At 38.8% G+C, this 22,887-nt stretch overlaps 1 protein-coding gene across 5 annotated transcripts in view; it reads right to left on the bottom strand.

Annotated features, from left to right (window-relative positions):
* ak2 (adenylate kinase 2) overlaps nucleotides 1-22,887 on the bottom strand; it is a 79,155-nt gene that overhangs the window by 52,092 nt on the left and 4,176 nt on the right. For 2 of the 5 annotated variants that reach the window (XM_051955631.1, XM_051955630.1), the window contains exons 3-6: nucleotides 21,319-21,429; nucleotides 19,246-19,340; nucleotides 14,110-14,182; nucleotides 7,821-8,040 (exon numbers count right to left, since the gene is read on the bottom strand). In XM_051955631.1, coding sequence (XP_051811591.1) covers nucleotides 7,821-8,040; nucleotides 14,110-14,182; nucleotides 19,246-19,340; nucleotides 21,319-21,429 — 499 coding nt within the window. Of the gene's footprint in view, nucleotides 1-185; nucleotides 8,041-14,109; nucleotides 14,183-19,245; nucleotides 19,341-21,318; nucleotides 21,430-22,887 lie in introns of those variants that run through there. The other 3 variants (XM_051955632.1, XM_022220655.2, XM_022220654.2) reach the window with 2 other exon arrangements.

Genomic DNA, 22,887 nt, shown 5'->3' with positions numbered 1-22,887 from the left:
AAGGCCTGAACCAAAAACATTTCCTACAAGTATTTTCTCCGAAGGTTTGAGCGACCGGCATCCTTCAACTCGCCTCTTTGATCCGTTTTGCTTCAGACGTCAGAGCTGACGCTGAGACTCAAAGCATCGACGCAAGAACTTCATCTAAACACAACTAAAATCTAAAAAAATAAAACCAAACTGTATCCACCCGAACACAAACTTTATTCAGCACAGGTGACTTCAAAGTAGAATTCTCACCATGTGATCTGTTACAGGTTACATTCATGTCTGTCTGGGGCTGTTCTTCAGATCTAAAAGCTCATTACTTCTTCATTTTATCCTAACTGTGCAAAAATGTTGCCATAATTACAGCAAAAATTCTTAAGTTAAGGACAAAAACATGTTTTGTGGAGTCACAGGGACCTTCAACCATTAATTTCTGAAGTGAATGTTGAGCCATATTTGAAGAAATTTCCTAAAAATGTCCAAATGAGACCACGTTTACAGGAACAGAGGTCAGTCCCAATCCCCATCTCAGCAGAATCTGTGGCAGGACGTTCAGGATGCAAATACTGAATGATCTCCTAAATCAGTAAGTGGCAGCAAAGATATACACTACCGTTCAAAAGTTTGGGATCACTCAGATAATTTCATATTTCCCATGAAAACTCACACTTTTACCCATGTGCTAACATAACTGCACAAGGGTTTTCTAATCATCAATGAGCCTTTCAACACCATTAGCTAACACAATGTAGCATTAGAACACAGGAGTGATGGTTGCTGGAAATGTTCCTCTGTACCCCTATGGAGATATTCCATTAAAAATCAGCCGTTTCCAGCTAGAATAGTCATTTACCACATTAACAATGTCTAGACTGGATTTATGATTCATTAAATGTTATCTTCATTGAAAAAAAAATATTTTCTTTCAAAAATAAGGACATTTCAAAGTGACCCCAAACTTTTGAACAATAGTTTAAGATCTGGTCGGAGGTCATTAAACACCATAGAAGTCTTTGTCATGGTGCCCGTTGCCATCTGAACTCCCACAATGCTCTCCTCTTGCCAACACTCACTGCCTGTTGCCTGAGTGACGCCTCCTTTGGTTGCTATAGAATCAAACACAAAGGCTCCACCTGAAGGAACAACCAAGTACTACAGATAATTAACATTTTGTGATATCACGTAGGGGCTGTACAGTGGATGGTGGTTAGCACTGTCGCCTTGCAGCAAGAAGATCCCTGTTTGCGTCCCGGCCTTTCTGGGACCTTTCTGCATGGAGTTTGCATGTTCTCCCTGTGCATGCTTGGGTTTTCTCCGACTTCTTCCCACAGTCCAAAAGCATGCTGAGGTTAATTGGTGATTCTAAATTGTCGTTAGGTGTGAATGCGAGTGTGACTGTCTCTGTATGTAGCCCTGTGATAGACTGAAGACTTGCCTTTGCCCTAAGTCATTAGCCGTGATGCTAATGAGGATGAAGCATGTACAGATTATGGATGAATGGATTAATAAAGTATTTCTATTCTATTCTAATGCTACAGGACATAGCTCAGACTTGTGCCGTGTTGAAACTAAGATAAAAACCTAGTATGAATGCAACTTTACAGAAAAATGGCCGTTCAGATATGAAGCTAAACGGCTCAGATGCTGTTGGATAAATGGAATAGAGTACGTTTTCTCCATCAGTTTCCTACCAGAACTTTCTGACCATCTACTTAACATTAAGGAACAACTTGGGGGCAGAAACGTATTTTTTTTCTCTCAATGCATTTAGAACGATTCAGTCAAGCATACACATTTGGATTGGTTTTAATAACTTTGGTGCACTTCAAGTGTTCATTATCTAGGAAAATGTATCAGACCGGGCACTGAGTATCGGGATATGCTAACTATTAAATGACTTGGACTGAACTGGGAGACATCCTGACATTCTCTGCAAACTACCAAAAGGACAACAAAGCCGTGAATATCCGTAAATCCCATGCTACAGTGACAAACATGCAATAAATAACCACAGCAGCAAACAGCCAGATGTCATCCATTACCCACAGTTCCAGCACATTTTCTCCACATCTAGTTTTTGTACATTTCACAATAACATGGTGGGAAAGTCCGCAGATATGTTGTTGTAAAGAGAAACTGAGAATCTTCAGACACTTAGTGGTAATGTGCCGAAAAGTCAGTGAATGTGGAGACTGGGATTGGGCCATAAAGTCTCGACTAACTGCTGTTGATGGTGACGAGGTATAAATACTGCTTCTAAGTTATCGTTTTATTTTTTAAAATTTTAACAAAAACTTTACCAATTTGATAAAAATAAAAGAACTGCAATTTTCCTGTTACCAGATTCAAATAATCAGTATGCAATCTGTAACTATATGGTCAATTAAACGCCATTAAACTGACTTTTTGGCCACTTGAGGGCAGCAGAAACAAGCTGTATCTACAAACACAGAGTGTCATCACCTTCAAAATTCACATGGTGAATTTTTTTGCAGACAGCTGCTTATTCTTCATTATGAGGCTATCTGGGGAATGTAGGACCAATAATCTCTCTCTTTTAGCTCTTTTTTTGGTCTCTACCAAATCTTCAAAGAAATATATCCACTGCTAGCTGCTAACTGGCTATGTGTCTAGAGCTTTTGCACTGAAAGTCACTTTTCAGACATGGAATATGTAACACTGCTGCTTCATTAATCTCTTAATGTGACTACATGAAGCTTTGATTTGTTCTGTATTGAAAAAGTGATACTGAAATGTTATTAGCTTGCGGGACTTTTTCAGTAAAAGCAAGCATTTAGACATGAAACACGAAAACAAAAAGAAGGTTTAAGAGGGTCTAGAGAGAGCTGTAAAAGTGGAAAAAAACAGTTAATTTTGAGGTTGACCAACTAAGGAATGAGCTGAATCTCACTATTAAGCTCTGAAAAGTTGAGAATAAGCTGCAGATTTCTTCGATAATGGAGGTTTATCCCAACAGATTATCTTGTACACACAATGTTCACATTAACAATCACTTTGCAATCATAAAATATCAATTACAGCTGCTCTTTCTTCATTACTCATAAAGTTTGGTCTTCATCACATTCAGCAACCAAAAACACCTTCATACTTCAGTGCCTCGTTACACATCAATTAACACAACAATTAAAGAGGCTCGTCTCATCAGTTCACCGCAGTGTGCACATATGTGGTGTGACCGAACATCCTCATTCCCTCCTGCAGATTCAGACATGCAAACTCATCCGGCAAATCCAATTCCTCGGAAAGAGTTCGGTCCAATAAAATTCCACATCGACAAGAAATAACACGCAGCAGCAGCAGTAAAATAACAACGTGTTGCAACCAAAACCTCCTGCGGTGGCTCAGCAGACATCACAGCAAGTGCATTCTGATTTAACAGTTAATCATTTCAATCCATTACTGCCTTAATTCCCAACCTGTTCAGTCTTTGTAATGTCTAAAGTGTCATCTGAGTTCAAGATTACGAGCACAGTCCAGATTACTATAAAGTCTCCACTGGACGTAGATCTAAGACGTCATTTGACCATCCTGATTCGTCACTTCAGTGGTGAGATTGGAGCAACAGCAACACTGAAAACATGCTGCTGTGATGGAAAAACAGGTTTTTTTATGAGCAAGACAAATCATTGTTTGCTTTAAGCCCAAAAACAGTCAAGTTTCCAGATGAACCATTGAGCAAATTTGAAGTAAACTGAAATAATGCAAAAAATCCAAAAACAAAAAAAGCAGATGAGGCTCGTTTCCATTAACTGATTGGAAGAAAACAAACCAAGCTGCGTAGTGTCATCAGAGGGCTAAATGGTTGTAATAAACTGGGTAGAAGAAGCTGGAAACAAAACCAGTTGTTTGTCAAATGCTAAAAAAAAACTTCAAAGTAGAATAATTCCAGCTGGTATTGGACATGCTTCATGGTGTCTGGACACAAAAACAACAGAAGTAGTGGAAAATGCTGATTAATCGTGAGTTAAATGCACTCTACGTCAGAACTTCATTAGAAAAAGGTGTTTCCATCAACAATGAAGTGCATAAACTTGTTGGAGAGAAAGTAAAAATCAGTCTCAAACAAGTGTAAAAACTTCCTTGCAAAATCGGAGAAATATTTTTTCGACGATGTTACGACTACTGTGGGTTACTTAGATGAAATCAGGAATATTGTGAGCTACACTGTAGATTAGAACTTTCTTTAAAAGCCTTCTTAATATTTTGACAACGGATATCATTAAAGTAAGTTAAATTCCTTGTTCGGTTCATCCATGGATGAGCTGACAACTTTCAATTATTCACTTTGAAGAAAACTTAGAAACGTGACGATTCTCAGGATCATAAGGAGATTATTTTGTACACCGATTTCCAGAAACACATCAGGGACTGAAATTCTTAAAAGTCATACGAAATACAGTATAAAAATACATTTATGATGTATTTTTATATGTGCTCTTGCCTGATCGAGTTATGACTCAGAAGAAATATGCATGTCGATGCCAACTGCAGCAGTTGGCCGCCGAGGGTTTTAAAGTGGCTGAATTGCCTCCTCGAGCTGCGCATCACGGAGGCCGAACTACGGCAAAATAACAGCAACTAACCTCCTGTTCCTAGAACACCTGAACCTTCCACAACATCTTTCACAACATATTATATACCTCACCTGTCCTCGATGCCCCACTGGGGAGTTTTGCTATAGACTGAAGGCTGCTGGTTTAGGCTGTGATTAGAACTATCACAAAGTCCACAGATCTCAAGAGTATAAAAGCACGTTCTGGATTTTACCTTCATTAATTGATCAGTCCCGTTCTTCCATCTTTAACTTTTCAGTATCAAGTTCTTTTCCATTGAAACGGGTTCTTAATAACCTGGCAATAGCCAGATTAATAATTGTGTAGTACTTGATAGTTCTCCACAATATCAATCTGGGACCGCTCTATGTAAATCCGTTCGGAGGAAAGAGGCACGGATTGGACAATGCAACAGTATGTCCCGCCTCTGACAGGTTTGTTTTTAGCCAATCGCGGGATCTTCACAACGAGCGGAGCCAATTGGTAGATTAAACTCTTACCAAAACCCGTAGGTAAAAAACCACAAACATCTTTACCATCCAGAAATGCGCAAAGCGCCTCTCGTTGTTCTTCCTTCAAAGAAGCGATAGGAGATTCAGCTAAAACTGATTTAATGGCAGCATCTACACGATTGTTGTCCTCCGTTGCCATGTTTGTTTTGATCTACTGGCGCTTGGTGTTGTCGTCACACCCGGATATCCCGCCCCACACACGAATACTGCTGTGTGATTGGCCGCAAACCAACTTGGTGCTGTACGAAAAGTGAAGGCGGGAGCGGAGCAAGATGGTTTCTTGAGAGATTTGTGAACTCACAAATATCACGAGAAATCAACTTGCTGGCAAGGTTAGGTTCTTAAGTTTTATGACACTTCATGGAAACTAAGAGCTTCAGTTCTCTCTCAGGGCTACAAGAGAACATATCAAAGGTCACTGAAAATGATTAACAGGTTTGGCATTAAAATGCATTCAGGCTTAAGGAAGTAAAAGGAGAAGGAGGAAGTACAAGATGTGATTAAAAAAGGTTAGAGACTGTTAAAGATGTATGTCTGCATCCCATTCAAGGTCGTGCAACATACACTACCGTTCAAAAGTTTGGGGTCACCCAGACAATTTCATGTTCTCCGTGAAAACTCACACTTTTACCCATGTGCTAACATAAATGCTCAAGGGTTTTCTAATCATCAATGAGCCTTTCAGCACCATTAGCTAACACAATGTAGCATTAGAACACAGGAGTGATGGTTGCTGGAAATGTTCCTCTGTACCCCTATGGAGATATTCCATTAAAAATCAACCGTTTCCAGCTAGGATAGTCATTTACCACATTAACAATTTCCAGACTTGATTTAGAATTCATTTACTGTCATCTTCATCAAAAAAATAATTTTATATCAGAATAAGGACATTTCTAAGTGACCCCAAACTTTTGAACAGTAATGTATGTAAGTCGTATCTGTCCTGATCTCGCACATTTTTGTAACAATTTGTTGGGGCACATTCGGGATTTTTCAATGGAGCTCAAACTTTTACAGAAAGCAAACATCTGTGTCAGTCAGCTGCTGGATGATCCAACATTCAGGCTGAAGATCATCATCATGGTGACCAGAGGTGGGTCTGCGGCTACCCAAGACAAGAAACAGCAGTTTTTATAGTTCCACAGTGGTCAAGATCAGAAAACTCACATTTGGTTCAGGAGCACCACTCTTGTTTTCTTGTACAGGGTGCCCCTAAAGTCTGGACACACAGGAAATCTCATTAACTATCATTTCTTTGCCTCCACAGATTAAATACGTCTTTGTTGAAAGAAGAAAGAGTTGAACTGGTACTTCTCAGTGAACAAGAAAGATGGATACATCAAAAGATAGGGTAAGTAGAGTTAGGGTAGGGTTAGAGTTAGGGTTAGTAGGGAATTTTATGCACGTCATCCAAGGAAGATGGTTACTTGGCCTTTTCATGGTGGTGAATATGGTTAAAACGTTCATAGAAACAGGTAGTGTCATGCACAAACCCCATTCTGGGAGACCAAATGTATCAGCCGAAACGAAAGAATTGGTCATGGCTAAAATTCGCGCCAGCCCCAAACAAGCACTGCCCTAACCTCAACCCTACTAACCTTAAGCCTACTAACCCTACCTCTAACCCTACTAACCTTAACTCTAAGCCTACTAGCCCTAACCCTACTAACCCTAACTCTACGAACCCTAACCATATCCTTCAAAATGTCCATCCTTCACGTCCACTGACAAGTACCACTTCAACTCTTTCCTCTTTCGACAGAGACATATTTAATCTGTGGGGGCAAAAAATATATATAGTTAGAGATTTCCTATGTGTCCAGACTTTAGACACCAGGAATTTGTCATCAAGCATCAAGGTAGAATTCAACTGTAACATCCATTGCAAATAACGTAAACTGTGTAACTGGACCACGTCATCAGACCAGTGAGGTCAACCCAATCATTGCTCTCCATCATTTGGCTCTTTATGATGTCTTCCTCTTCTCCGAAATGAAATTTAAGCCAAATATTCGCCAATTTTGACACAATTTAGGAGATTTGACGCTTACAGTAAATGGTGCTTGACATGCATACATAAATGGACTTCCACAGAGCATTACAAGGGCAGCAGGAGCACTGGGAGCAGAGCATCACTGCACAAGGAAACTAACTTAAAAGCGAAAGCTGCCAAATGTAAATCCAGCAGGATTTTTGGATTTTTACAAGCGCAGTCTCTCAATTTTTTGATCACACTTGGTACAGTTGGATTGGAAAAACCAGGAGATCAACTGAAAGAACATGAGAATCAAAAGACTAAAAAGAAAACCAAGGCAAAGTCATCGATTAAACAAGAGCAAACCTGTCCAGTGACGGCAAACAATATGCAACAAAAGTCAATATTTTCAAACACCTTCTGGTGAAGAGCATCTATCAACATGTAGGCGGCACTCTGCTCTGCTAAATGTCAGAACCTTCAATCTCACTTGTTTACAGTGAAAGGCGGCAGAAGCAGCAGAAGGATGGTGTCAGTTAATCACTTCTTCTCTTTCAGGCTTGGATTTGGTGATGAAGAGTAATATAATTTGACTCCTTTCTGTTGCTACAACAGTGATTTGAGTCTCCATCTTCCTCGTTAAAGTTACATTTTGTTGCCACTCTGACACTCGATCAACTCTTGTATAATCTCCACCACTGAGGGGAAAATGAAGCCACTCGAAGGGGAAGGAAGAAAAATTTTAAATGAAGAACACTTGGTCTTTACAGGCGGTGGCACGAGCGGGGACTTCCGTTGCAGCAGTGAAGGCAGCAACAATGGAGGCGAAGACGACATTGGGACTCTGGGCGGCGTCGATGGCTGTGTGGATGCCTCTGGCACTGTAGTACTTGACCAGAGGGGCGGTCTGCCGGTGGTAGGCGTCCAGACGGGAATGAAGCGTTGTCTCGTTGTCGTCACTGCGACGAATCAGCGGCTCACCTGTCACCTGAGAGCAGGAATCATATGAGGAGGCTCACAAAGAGGAGAACAAACATTCAGCTCATAACCAAAGTCAGGTCAGCAGGCTTTAGTTTCTGTGCAATGATCTCCTGTCTGCTTTTCTTCTCAGACAAATTACTTGTTGCTGCTCTGAAAGCCATCTGTTCGATTATTTTACCAAAACAAAGAGCATTAAAGCCTTTCCTTTCAAGGCCAAATGATTGTGTGTCACTGCGAGTGGAGCTTTGTTTACAGAAAGTTGCACATTTATACAAAGCAAGGATGTCCTGATTTGGGTTTTTTGATCCAATCTGAGTCATTTATTATGCACAGACTTTTTGGCGCATTTCCACTAAGTGTGTGAGGGCTCTGATAGACACACTATTGTGCATGTTATCTGTGAGTCAGTATGTCAGCAGACTTTCTTGAGGGAGTTAGCCCATTGTTCATAGTAAAATTAGTGACAAATACAGTGCCTATAAAAAAGTATTCAAACCCTCTTGGAAGTTTTTCCTTTTTATTGGTTTTCAACATTGAATTATGATTTACTAAATGTGGCTTTTTTGACAAGAATTTACGGCAAACAACTCTTTCTGGTTAAAGTGAAAACAGACTTCTACAAAGGAATTGCAAAAACCTCAATTTCAAAACTGCTGTTTGCTAATCAGCATGGTGGTGGCAGCATCAAGATGCAAGGACGTGAATCAAGTTCTGGAAGGCTTGTAAAGGTAGAAGGTGAAATTAATGCTGCAAAGTGTGACGAAATTGCAATTTCGCATACTCTTCTATGCACAAGATTTGTTTTCCAGCAAGACAATGAGTCAAAACATTCAGTCGAAGCTACACGGAAACAGTTAAACGACAAACTTTGGAAACAAAGCTGCTTCCAGATAGGATTTAAACTGTCTCTATGTTCGTTCTGATTCTTCACGGTCTAATCATGTAAGATTTCAGGCTTGATGACCAGAGGTTAATTCAGCATGCATAATGAATTAAAGCCATTCCCGACCTTGTTGCCTCTGCTAGTCTCTGGTCTTATTTCTTGCCATTGCTGCTCCTCCTTTGTATTTTCTACAACTGAGCAACCAATTCCCTGCTTTGTGTTTACATCAGCAGTTGCATCCCCAATGTACTTTAATGGACATTTACAGATGTTCTAGTATGTACCTGAGAAACACTCATCTGGATGCGAATCATTGTTTTAAAATAAAATAGTATCAGTGTGGATGTGGCCCGAAACACTCTCTGTAACCTTGATGTTACATTAACATTATTTATAACTGGTTTGAAGTAATGAGTTTAAAAATTTGCGTGACAACTCGGGCTGGGACTTCCCACTAATATCGAACAATTACAGAAAAAATAAAGTATTAAAAATTGGATCATATTTTTCTCAGGTCCCTAATTTCTTGCACACCGGTAACACTGATGCACACTCCAGCCCAGTAGGTGGCGGTAATGAACCTAAAGTCTGTTTTCCAGCTGACAGTTCCTATTGAGTGATGTCAGCGGACAAGAAAGTTTGGTGAACAGTTATAGAAGACGAGACTGCATTGAGCTCGTTTGGCACAAAGTTTTCTTTTAAAAATCTCCCTGATGTCAGCTTGGATAAAATCGTGTTTGTGTGCAAATTGTGCAGCAAAGAGTTTTCTGATCACCGCAGCACTTCAAGCCGACAGTGTCACCTCAATGTAAAACATGTTGCTGTAAGCACCAGAGCTAACATTAGCTATGACTGTCCTGCTACTGGCTAACTGTGCAGCCATCCCATAATAGACCACTTTTTAAGACATTGAAAGTGCTTGAGTTTACAAAAACTTTTAAAATGTTGAATATAATTGCACTTTAGTTTGCAGACAAATGAAAAATACACATAAATATTTATGAAACAAACGTTTTTGTTGTTTAAGTTCACATATATGTCTATTCATCAATTCAGTCATCAACTAAACTTTATGCGAATTGGAACAGTTTTGCTTATTGTGTCAAATATTACTGTTTGACAAAAAAGTGATTAATTACAAAGCCTAATTGATTAGATTAATTTTTTTAATCACATCCTACCACTAGTAACTTCTCATCAAAGAGGAAAGCAGTTGTGAATTCCCTTCTGGTGAATATTCTAATAATTCTTGATCATAAAGACATCTAAACCGTATAAAATAAACTGCCCAACACCCAATTATAGTTCAATCCACTGTATACCTGAATTAACATCTCAAACGAGCAGCTACTTTTTCTTTGTTAGTCATCAACATGTCTGTGCTCAAACTCTATGAAATCTTCAAAGTTTTACTGATTACATAACTTCCACCCTCATGTTTGTTTTACACTGGAACTTTTTCAAACCCACTTAATAGAAACTACTAATTTCATGTCTGAGCATGAACCCTTTCATCTCTTACAATGTTCAAAATACCTTCTCCTCAGGGCTGCCTGCATGTATGAGTTTATCTTCATACACCATTGGCTAATCATGATTGAATCATTTGTCTACACTTGTCCCAGCTACAAAAAACAAAAGGTTTTCTATTTGTTGTAACTGCAAAGTGCTGATTGAACCAACAACAAACAAATCTGCCATCTGCTGAACTGAAGTCATTCAGTGCTGCTAAGCTTCACAAATTCAGCAGGGAGATGACACAGGGTGACTTAACATATGACTTTTGCTCTTCTATTTAACCCACATGTAATCACTTCCTACTGCATTAATACAGGGAATCTTTAAAATACAGCAGCTTCTGTCATCACACATTAGATTAATATTCCTCCATTGAGTGGCACAACCAAGCAGATGGGTTCTCTGATGGAGAAAAAACATAATCTACCTCATATTTGATATATCTCAGCTACGTTAGATTATTAAAATCTCTCCACAATTATTAATTTAACCCCTAAAAACACATTTGTGTGCATCAAAGTTACATATTTAAAAGTTTTCTTCCATAAAAACAACCCCTCTCTGACCTAAAATGGCTGAGATGTAACTTTTACACCATTGTTTCCTCTAGAATGTGCACTGGTTGTAGCTCGAGCACACCAGCTCCCCTACGACTGTAAAATTACTCTACGCTGCACAATGACAAGGTGTTATTTTGCAGAAATTCAGTCATAAACGTTCAAGCTGGAAATTAATTTTGAAGAAGAAAAACGGTCCAGAGAGCTCCACCCTTGGAGGAATGGGATTTGTTCTTTAAGTTTGTTATGAATGAAACCCTGGAATTTGCAGTTTCAAGGTGGACTCTTTATCAAGAGCAGTAAGAAAACGGTCTGATAGTTTTGTTTTCTGCACTAAGATTCTGCACGATCCAGCTCCTAGCATGCTTCCTCCCTGCATCATTAACAGCCAATCATATCAATACAATGGAGGAACTTTAACCTCAGAGCAATAAAATACAGGCATGTCATTGGGAAATTACCAAATAAGTGAATCCTTGGAAGCGAGGGTTTATATCTATATTATCATTTTCTGATATATCTTTTTTAATATATATGTATGAATTATATTGATAGTCTATATATGATTTATATAATAATTTTCTCTGATATATTGATTGTATTAATACTCCATCTATGATTTATATATATTCATTTTCTCTGATATATAACTTGTATCTATTGTTTTATATAGAAATGTGTTCATTAGTCAGTATTTTGTTTATATACGTATATATATTGTAATCATATATTGTCTCTTCAAATTATTAAAATAGGCTAATTGACTTTACTGCCATTATCTGCTTCTCTAACATATATTAGTGTGTGTGTGTGTGTTTACAGTGTTTGCAAAAATCCTGTCTACAGTCGAGCTTAATATCAGAATATTCTATTACTGTTAATCCCGCTATGAATATTAAAATACGCTGAACCATTTGTCCTGTATCATAGCTACATGTATGACATTTGCAGCAAAAAATAAAAATAAAAACGCGTGAAAATCAGTTTAATATTCAGAGTTAAGATGGATTAAATGCGCTGTCAAACAGCGCTGAGTGGAGCGGGTGATCGGACCAAGAGGGCGGCCGTATTTCTCGCTGCGCAGCAGCCCGAGCGGCATCTACTCTTTACTAAGTCTATGGTTGCAAGTACACACTACTGATCCCGTATGTTTGGTCCTGTTGTCGCGTCTCTTCCCTCTGCCGGGTGAAAAAATTGCTGGGCATTTGGTGGTTAGAGCGCTTTTCGTACAATTTCCTGGCACGATTTTTCGTTTTCATGTGGTTTATCAGCACTTGGCATCCTCTGTCGCTGTATTTTGTCTCATCGTCGCACACCATGCACCTCGCTTTCCCAGCTACATCTAACTTTCGATAATGCTCTCCAATCGTTGTTTCCAACTTGTGCTTTTGCGAGCGCACTGTTGACAACTACGCGCGATCCAACCCTATACCCCTTACACCCTATATTTTTTTTCTCATCGAATTTGGGCGATTCACGTTGGGTCTCAAGATTGATACCTCGATACGCGAATTTTCGCGGATCCGCGACCAAATAACATGCCTGAAAATAAGTTCACCTTAAGTGCAGCTCCAGGTTTTACTTTCTTTCTTTTATATGCACTAAGGGGAAATCACTGCATGTATTTTTTTATGTATGTGTAACTTTTTTAATTTGTCTGTTTTTCAGCATTGGATTCACATTACAGTTATTACTCTTGATAAATAGGCTAAAGTGGTTAAGTTCAAATTAAACCTACTTTTTCCTCCTTTTTGCGTTAAAACTACGTAATTAAAAACATCTATTATTCATATTTATTCATGTATTGAACTGTGGTAAACTTTTCAGCTATATCGTCTTGCCCTACTGTAACGTGGCTGCTTATTTAGCTCACAATGTGTATTAAAAATACCATACAGAGATGTTAACATTAAAAAAATGAATTTACACCAGACATTCTTTAAAATAACTACCAAAATCATGTTTGTCATTGAATCTGCAAGCCCTACACATAAAGCACTTTTACATTTGTACATTCTTTACATAGGACATTTTGCATTTTATATTTCTCTAATTGTTTGTTTCCATTTATTGCACATTTTTGCTTATTTATCTCCATTTATAGTGATGGAAACTGTACTGTACTGTGTACCGTTTACTGCTGTATTTTTCCCCCTTACACACGCATTCAGCCTACTTATGTGCAATAATTGATACTTCATTCTCTTGTATATAGTCTTCTGTATAGTATTTTTTTAAAATTCACTTGTATATAATTTTCTCTGCAATTTTTGCACTGTTATTATTCTTGTACTGTCTTTATACTTTTTCTTTTGGAGCTGCAACAGTGAACTTTCCCCGTTTATCTTAAACGGGGAAAGTTTAAGATAAACTGAAAGTTTATCTTATCATACTTTTTCTGCTGTAACAACCAAATTTCCCCTTGGGGATTAATAAAGAGGCTGCACAGCGGCTTGGTGGTTAGCACTGTCGCCTTGCAGCAAGAAGATCTCCAGTTTTGGTCCCGGCCTTCCCTGGATCTTTCTGCATGGAGTTTGCATCTTCTCCCTGTGCATGCGTGGGTTTTCTCTGACTTCCTCCCACAGTCCAAAAACATGCTGAGATTAATTGGTGATTCTAAATTGTCGTTAGTTGTGAATGCAAGTGTGACTGTCTCTGTATGTAGCCCTGTGGTAGACTGAAGACTTGCCTTTGTCCTAAGTCAGCTAGGACCCCATTAGCCGTGATGCTAATGAGGATGAAGCATGTACAGATGATGGATGGATTAATAGAGTATTTCTATTCTATTCTAATGCTACAGGACATAGCTCAGACTTGTGCCATGTTGAAGCTGAGATTACAAACCTGGTATGACTGCGACTTTATAGAAAAGTGGCCGTTCAGATATGAAGCTAAACGGCGTAGATGCTGTTGGATTAATGGAATAGAGAGTACGTCTGAAAGGGGCCATGTTTTATGATGTCTCTGGATCAAATAACAGCAATGGAGAGGCTTGTGACGTATTTAATACAGATTAAACGTCGCTCCAGCACCAATTTCCGGGCCAGCAGTGATTTTAGGTAGGTGGCAGTTCAGCCCGAAGTGGTTTGTAAGTGGGCTGACGGCAGAAACTACTTACGTCATCCTTCATGGGCTCTTTGGGGGGGTTGAACTCCTCGTGGTAGGAGCGTCCACTCGGCTGATGAATTAGTCTGGGGAGAAGGAGGGAAGACTGTGAGCGGAAACGAGAGGACGGGACAAGGACGGAGAAGAAATCAGAGGGAGAGCCAAGGAGGACGGATGAGGGTTTGACAGCCACAGTGACTCACTAACTACTTAACCGTCCTTCTCACAGCCCACATGATGCCCTTGTCCTACTTGGGTTTGAAAAGGCACAGCCGGCCTCCTCCTCCTCACAAAAGACCCCCGCAGACAGAAAGATGGCTCTCTGCAAACTGACTGCTTTTTCTATTCACTTTCTATTTTCCAACTCCAAATAATGCAGAGCACTTACGGCGAAGAATAAAAAGATTTCACAACACATTTTGCTTTCAGAAATGTCGACACATGTTCAGATGAAGACGGCCGACTGTTCAACTCGTGGGTCAGCTTCAAACCAGAGCACGGCGTGTCGTGTTAAACGTTTGGTAATTTCTTTTAGCAGATCACTGTTCGATGCACTGCGGAGGAAGAAAATCTGGAGGGGTGGAAACGCACCAAGAAAGCAGAAGAATTGGAACTTTCTTTTTAAGTTCTCCGTGGCCTCAACACGTACGGCTTACATAAACAAAACATCAGGTCAGACTGAAAGTGGAGCTGAGAAATTTACTGGAAATGTTTCACAATGCAAGAGGACGTTATAAAAACAGGATGGCACAATGCAGCCGTCTGCTGCCTCAACATTACGACTGATCCACGACACATTTATATGTCAGAGTTCATCAGCGCATTGTGCAAATGTTCTTTAACCAAAATCCACTGAAATTTAATAAAAGCAGTTTAGAAAAAGCATTGGTGACACTTCAGATAGTCTTTATTTTACGATCACTGTTCTGTGCAGCTTAGGTCATCCTTTTTAAAAGCACTGCACATATTAAAATGTAATAATACATCAAATACTAAGTACATCAGAAGAACAGATGCTCCTGTAGCGTGACGGTACTTGTTCTCCCCTGCAGGAATGTGCAACCCAAACATTTGTGCATGTTCAAGAATCACCTCTGTAGAAAAGGGACTGACTGATATTTTTTCAGGGCCGATACCGATGACGGTTACAGGCGGTCCTCAAATTACGTTGGAGTTCCTTTCGTACAGCGCGACATAAGTCAATTTTCATCGTAAGTCAGAACTCTGATGAAAATGTAAACAAGGCCGTTACGTGCATTAAGATATTGATCAGTTCATATTTGTCTGTGTTTTGCCCTGTTCCGAGCGTGTCATTATATCTAATTTCACTTCCATGGAGAGGGCTTTCTTTTCTTTGAAGCACTGCCATCAGAACAGTCTGAGTGATGCTTGGGAGCCATAATGAAGGGCAAAAGTTAGTGAACGAAGCACAATCCAAAGTGGTTTACAACTGGAGAAAGTAAACAAAGCCATCTTATAGTGCCACGTGATGACATATTCGTCCACTCTGCTCGCCAACTAGCTCCATGTAATCAGGTCCGACTTGACGACAAAACGCCATAGGTCGAGGACGTCGTAAACCGAGGACCAGCTGTCTTGCTAAACAGGCGAGGCCGATAACCGATATTAGGAACTGATAAGCATTAAATTCAATATTAAACATTAAATTTAATGCTTATTAGGAACTGATAAGCATTAAATTCAATGTTTAACATGTGACAGAAAAGAAACTTTTGATCAAAACTAGGCTAATCTCTCAATAAGGTTGACTTTAACTGAATATGTAAATTGTTTTTATGTGAGAGATTGATGAGTTTGTCTCCTGCAGTCTCTATTTTCTTAATCCGTCCCTGTTAATCACTTTTATTGTCCACTAAAGTCCATTAAAGCATTACTAATTGTTGCTCTTCAGATTCTGTTTCAGGTTAATCTGTTGCTGCCTTCTCACTGAGCCGCTAACCGTTAGCATAGCATTAGCCACTGTGAGAGAAGCTAACTTCCTGATTTGTGTTTCTGGTTCAGTTTTTCTGCTTGAGAGAAATTTCTAAGATAATAGAGTGATGACAGACAGAAAGAGGATGCTGCAGACCTGAAGCAGCGAGTTCAATCCAAAAATAATCGCTTTAAAAAAAATACAGATACAGATAATCACAAAAATGCCAACTGGAGAACATCATTTTGAGGGACATTTTTAGGGGAGGAAAAAGGTGCAAACTGCAGGATATTTATTTCTTAGCAGCCCTGACAAACTGTTTTATTGGTCACAACTGAAACCTTTAGTTTTGTTGGGGAAAATATTTGTTGTTGCACATTGACTCTTTGCACACAGAATGTGTTTTCTTGTTTTTACTTTTCTTAGTTGGTTTTTATTGTCTGTATACTTTTATTCTGTGCTTGTCTTGTTTTTATGGTCTCATGCCCTGAATGTTTTTTTATTTTTATTGTTTGTGCAGCAGAACCCCTCTTAATTTGAGTCAAATTTCTCCCATGGGAGACAAAAAAAAACAAAAACTTTGACTTGACTTGAGAAGACATGTATTGAAAATCACTCTGTTCTATATGTCTAACTTAAAAATCTGCCAAAGATAAATTGCTTACAGTCTTAAAATTTGCAAAAAAAATTCAGCATTCCATAGAGCAACCAGGACACCATTCCGGACTCAGCTGTCACCAACAGTCACGTGATTAAAATTCAGGCACTTTTCAGCTGAACTGCAGGCTGCGTAGATACAACCACAAGGATAGAAACAAATTTAAAATGCAAGTAGTAAAATATCTATAGTATGCAGAGAATACCGTTTTTTCCAGGTGCTGGTAACACCTATGGGAACCTGGGAAAATGTTGTGCATGTTGATTCCACTTTTTATCAAAAAACTAACCGAAGAATTTTAATTTTTGCTGTTTCTTTCTTATGATTCATGGCACTATACCAGCATGACGAGTTCTCTTCACTTCTAGTCATGGCTGCTCTGTTTCCATAGAGGTGCAGGACTTTATATTAAAGTTAAAAATGAGACCACAGTGAGAAAAATGTGGCAGGAGCAAAAACTACAACAAAGGGTTAATGGTTCAGATCAACATGGGTGTTCAAACCTGATAACTTCAAGTTATCTCAGCATGTTTTTTGTGGTTGTTTGTCATGCTGGTCTACGTGACCTTTGGACACAGTTGATTCAGTTCCCATTTAGAAAGCCTTCAGTCTCGCCACGATGACACATTGAGAAAGCAGAGAAAGCCTCCATTTGCTCAGAATAACAACCCGACTTTTAACACTTTTACTTAGTTCTGACACCATCTTTAATGCTAACAAAGTGCTGCATACAGAGAAATGTTCTGCTGGAAACGTGAGGGACACACATATTTTTAACAAGGAAACGACAGTGGCAGGTTGATTTAATTGAACAAGCGTCTGATGAGTCCATGAAATCCACCTGAGAGTCTAGACACTGCTTCAACTGAAGGAAACAACTAAAAAACATGCTCGTCACTAAAGTTTAATATGATTCACGACCTGGAAATACACAAGAATCTGATTTTTTTAAGTTTACATGTCAGAAATTTCTGATTATTCCTGTTAACATGAAAATATGACAAATTCCTGAGAGATTTGGATCCATTGCACTTTAGATCCGAAGTCGCATTCTAATATTTCATTGGACCACCTTTAGCTTTTAGAACAACACTCATACACTGTGGCATCGTTTCGACAAGCTCCTGCAATGTCACAGCATTTATTTCTGTCCAGACTAAAAGTCAAAAGTTGCAAAGTCTTCTCCAGAATGTCCCAAAGATTCTCAGTGGTTCTGAGGTCTGGACTTTGTGGAGGACAATCCGTCTCATCTCCCTGATCCACTCATTCTCAATGTGAGCCCATGAATCTTGACATCGTCATTTTGGAACGTGCCCATGTCATCAGAGGAAAAAAGTTCCATTAATGTAAAGACCTGGTCATGTAGTATATTCAGACCTCATTCTGTGGGAACATAGAATGCTGAACCTGATCAACCCCAGATCATGACTCTAACCCCCACAGGCTGGTAGACACTATCCATGAGGAGTTCATCACTTCATCTGCCTCTCTTCTTACCCTGATGCCCCCATCACTCTGGAACAGGGTAAATCTGGACTCATCAGACCACATGACCTTCTTCCATTGATCCAGAGTCCAATCTTTATGTTCTGTAGCAAACTGAAGCCTTTCTTTCTGATTAGCCTCACTGATCAGTGGTTTTCTTAGAGCTACAGCTGTTTAGCCCCAATCCTTTGAGTTCCCTTTGCATTGTTCATGTGGAAATGTTCTTACTTTCACTACTAAACAAAGCCGTGAGTTCTACTGTTGATCTCCTACAATCATCTGACAGTTTGTTCCTGGAAGATGATGGTTCTCCACTATCCTTCAGGTTTTAATCATGTGTTGGACGGTTCTTAACCTGATTTTAGTAGTTTTAGAAATCTCCTTAGTTGTTTTCTTTCTTGATGCAGGCCAATTATTTGACCCTTCTGAGACAGATCAACATCCTTTCCATGACCACAGGATATGTCTTCCCACATGGTTGTTTAAGAAATGAGAAGCTCCTCACTGCATCAGCTAGGGTTAAATAAGTTGTTGCAGCTGAAACGTATTCATCACTGCAGTAATTATCCAATAGAAGGATCTTACCTATTTATTTAGTTAAATCCAGGTGGCGACGATTTTTTTGGACAAGCAGTGCATGTGACCAACTATTAATATGAAAGCACAGATTGTAGCTGCTTTAAGGGTGTTTTTTTGTGAACTCGGCCCTTTGGAGGTTCATAAAATGCAACATTTAGCAGTTTAACAGTACAACCTGACACAGCGACTTCTTTAAGGATTCACTCTGCGACCTTCCCACTGCAGGACGCTCAAACCCCTCCAGGCCACCTCCTCCGTTAATCGCATGCTTTCACGCTCCACTTCCCTCCAACATTATCTCAGTGTCCCAGACTCTTCTGTCCACAGGAATCAATCTACCTGCCCGAGTGGATTTAACACGTCGACAGAATGAGGAGCTCCTCGGTCAAAAGGGAAGCAGCGACCGGACCGATCACGAACCAGCGGCTGTTTGAAAGGAGGTAAAAGGGATCGAATATTTAATCTGAATATTTAACTCTAACGTCAGCTCCTACCTGCCACAGATCCGGCGAACCAGCAGAGAATCATCGACGCTGAACTCAATCACAGAGTCGAGCTGCTCATGTCTCTTGTCCAACAAGTCGTCCAGCTGAAGAGACAAACAGAAGAAGTTAAACGTGTTGAAAGCAGTTTCATTTGCAAAAGTCTGTTATCAGATGCAGATCTGTATCCTAGTTTGAGCATTTTTATATTACATTTAGTGATATTTTGGAAGAAGTCTCCTTGTTGCGTTTACTTGCCACAAAAATCACCTATGAAACTCTGTCTGAGATTTAATAATACGACTACATTTATGATCTGGATTTCTTGTTTTTGTTAAATGTTGGTTATTGTTCAGACATCCGTTGATTTTGAAAATCCTAAAGCCTTCTGAAATCTAATAAAAAAGTTCACTTTGAAAGAGAAAATCTTATCTTACACTTCAAAACTACGTCAGGTTATCAAAATAAAACACCATTTGGACCTATTATTTGAAACTTGATCATTTTTTTAGTTTATTTGAGACATTACAATAGTTTTACTATGGTCTGCCTTATTTATATGTCAATAGAGTATTGTAAAAAAAAGATTTAATGACAAAAAACTCACTGATATTGAATCAAAATTACAGAAAAAACTTCTTTTCACTCAAATGACAGAAAAATGCGCACACATTAGATAGATAGATAGATAGATAGATAGATAGATAGATAGATAGATAGATAGATAGATAGATAGATAGATAGATAGATAGATAGATAGATAGATAGATAGATAGATAGATAGACAGATAGACAGATATTTTATCAATCCCAAGGAAAATTCAAGTTGTAAGAGATCTACAGTATTAACCCTCTGAACCTCCTCAACAGGTTTAAATCAACAGAAACTAAACTGTACCGATGTTCCCTAAATGCTGCTTGGTGGCTGCGCTGCTCAGACAGATGTGTGACCAAAAATTCTTTTATAAAGACTTTAACTATGTTGTTCTAATGTCAGATTTGTCCCAGATGAAACAGAGGGATTTTTTTCTACATGTGGTTATTTCTACGAGCGGAAAAAACAGTGATGTAGGTGCAAGATCATGAGAACACATTTTTAAGTATAAATACTACAGTAAACCAGAGTTATAAAAGTACTACTTTCCACCACAGTAGCTGTCTGTGCCAGTTAGAGCGACACCAGGTCAGCTTAACGTATTTAAATGATGTAAACTGGACCATATTACACCGGTCCTCAAGTCACTACACTGGCTTCCTGCTAGTTAAAGGATGGAGTTCAAAATCTGACTCCTGGTTTACAAAGCACTAAATGGATCAAAATCCATCCTGGACTTATTTGCTCCATATGAAGCATCCAGAGCTGTCAGGTGATCAGGAACAGGTTTACTGTGAGTTCCCAGAACCAGAACCAAGATTAGTGCAGCAGCATGCAGCTATTCTGCTCCTCACCTGTGGAACAAACTTCCTGAACACCTGAGGTCTGCTCAAACTGTCAGCTCTTTAAATCAGGAATGAAAGCCAGATTTACTGTGGTTTTCGCTTAGACGCTCAACCTGTTTTCTTGACTTTTAATGCACTTTTATTGCTTTACTAAGTTTCTTTGCAATGATTTTGATTTATTAGCTTAATGTCTACCCTTAAATCATCTTTAGAATGAATTTTCTGAATGTATTTCTTCACCATTGTAAAGCACTTGAATTGACTTGAGAAAAAACTTGGAAAAATTCTCTGAATTCTTTGAAAAATTCAGAGAATTTTCTATTTTTTTCTAGTAATTGAATTACTCAAATAACTCAAGAAATATTTCAGCCCTACTGGACTTTATATGGCAGTAAAAAAAATGAGCCCACAGTGAGTAAAACGGAATGGCTGGAGTCAGTATGTAGCTTAGCATAAAGGCTGCAGGTTAGCCGGACTCGACCCAAAGTTCAAAATAACACCTCCAGAGCTCATTAGTTGAAGTCAAATCTTGCTTGGTTAATTCACACAGACATGAAACAGTAAAAACAACAAGAAAAGTGAAGATAAATTCTATTTTTTGACATGAATTCCCTTCAGGATGGCTTCAACAAATTAAATCCTCACCATCTCTGCTTGTTTGACTGTTCTTGGGAATCCGTCCAGCAGGAATCCGTTCTTGCAGGGCGGCGTGTCGAGGTTCTTCTCTATGAGCTCCACAACCATCTCATCGCTGACCTGCAACATGAAAAAAAACAAAAAAAACTCATCCATGGATTCTCACCGTAAAAAAACCCTGCACCACAGAACACAGACGTCGGCGCTGATTTCTTCCACACACAGTAAATTTCCTCGGTGACAATAAACGGAGTCATTACGTACGAGGACAGCAAATAGACAGAGTCAAACACAGATGGTGGAAAATCACAGACACAAAAAGCTGGGAGGAAATCCCACTGAGGACCAGATCACACGGCGAGACGCTGAAAAGCATCGAGACAAACAGTTACGCAACAGCTGCACGAAGAAACACATAAAACTGCAGACAAACCAGAACAAAAACACACAATTACAGATAAGAAATGCTGTAAAAGGTGCAAAAAGCATATCTATGTCTTGATAAATAGTCATTAAATTCAAATTAAAACTTTTTCCTCCTCTTTTGGATTAAAACTATGTAATTAAAAATATGAATAAATACCCCACATTTATTCAAATCTAAAACATTGTGCTGGACTTTTCAGCTATATTCTGTAGCTGTAACTGCTTACTTAGCTCATAAAGTGCTTTCAACATACAACATATTCGTTTTCAAAATAACTACTAAAATCATATTTGTCATTGAATCGGCATGCCCTGCACATAAAACACTTCAGCATTTGTACATTCCTTACAAAGGACATTTTGTATTTTATATTTTTCCTATTGTTTATTTTATTTACTGCACATTTTTCTTATTTATTTGTATTTACGGTGGTAGAAACTGCACTCTTTCTACTGTAAAAACTTAATTTCCTCCCAGGGATTAATACAGTATTTCGATTCTAGCACACTGTTAAATTTACTGGCAGAAGTTGATTTAATTCAGGTGCAAACGTTCAGCTGGAGCAACAATTAACAGTTTTTAGGGTCACAGACTAAATTCTACCTTCATGGATGTTCGGTTTTTGTTGTAGATGACAGTTTGTGGTGTTTTACTGCTAGGATGTTCTAACATTTGTCATTTACACTGAGACTGAAGTAAGTTTCTATTCCGACTGTAATATTATCAGACTTTTCTACTTCTGCAATTTTTATCAGGTGCAACAGTCTCACTGTCAGTATCATCATTGTCAAGTCCAATACATCTGTTTACTTTCAGTTCACTTTCTGTTTATCTTTGCTTCTTTTTATTTAGTACACAGCTTACATTATGCACTTATGTTATGTTATTCATTTACTTATTTTTAGACACTATTCCATGGCATCCAATTTGCTTACAAACTTTGCTTTTTGTACTTTGTATTCTTTCTTTTCTTTTTAAGTTTCTATTTAACCCTCCTGTTATGTTTGCTTCTCAGGAACAGCAATGATGTTCTTGGGGCGTGTTTAATTATCCACAAGTATCAGAAACTAAAAAAATCCCAGTAAACATTGCACATTGGAATGACTTCCATATGCAATACAATAGTGTACACCAAATTGATTTTTTATTTT

The sequence above is a fragment of the Acanthochromis polyacanthus genome, chromosome 11, assembly GCF_021347895.1.
Source record: "Acanthochromis polyacanthus isolate Apoly-LR-REF ecotype Palm Island chromosome 11, KAUST_Apoly_ChrSc, whole genome shotgun sequence".
Classification (NCBI taxonomy): domain Eukaryota; kingdom Metazoa; phylum Chordata; class Actinopteri; family Pomacentridae; genus Acanthochromis; species Acanthochromis polyacanthus.
Note: the sequence above shows the minus strand (reverse complement) of the source record. Positions and strands in the feature narration are given on the sequence as shown.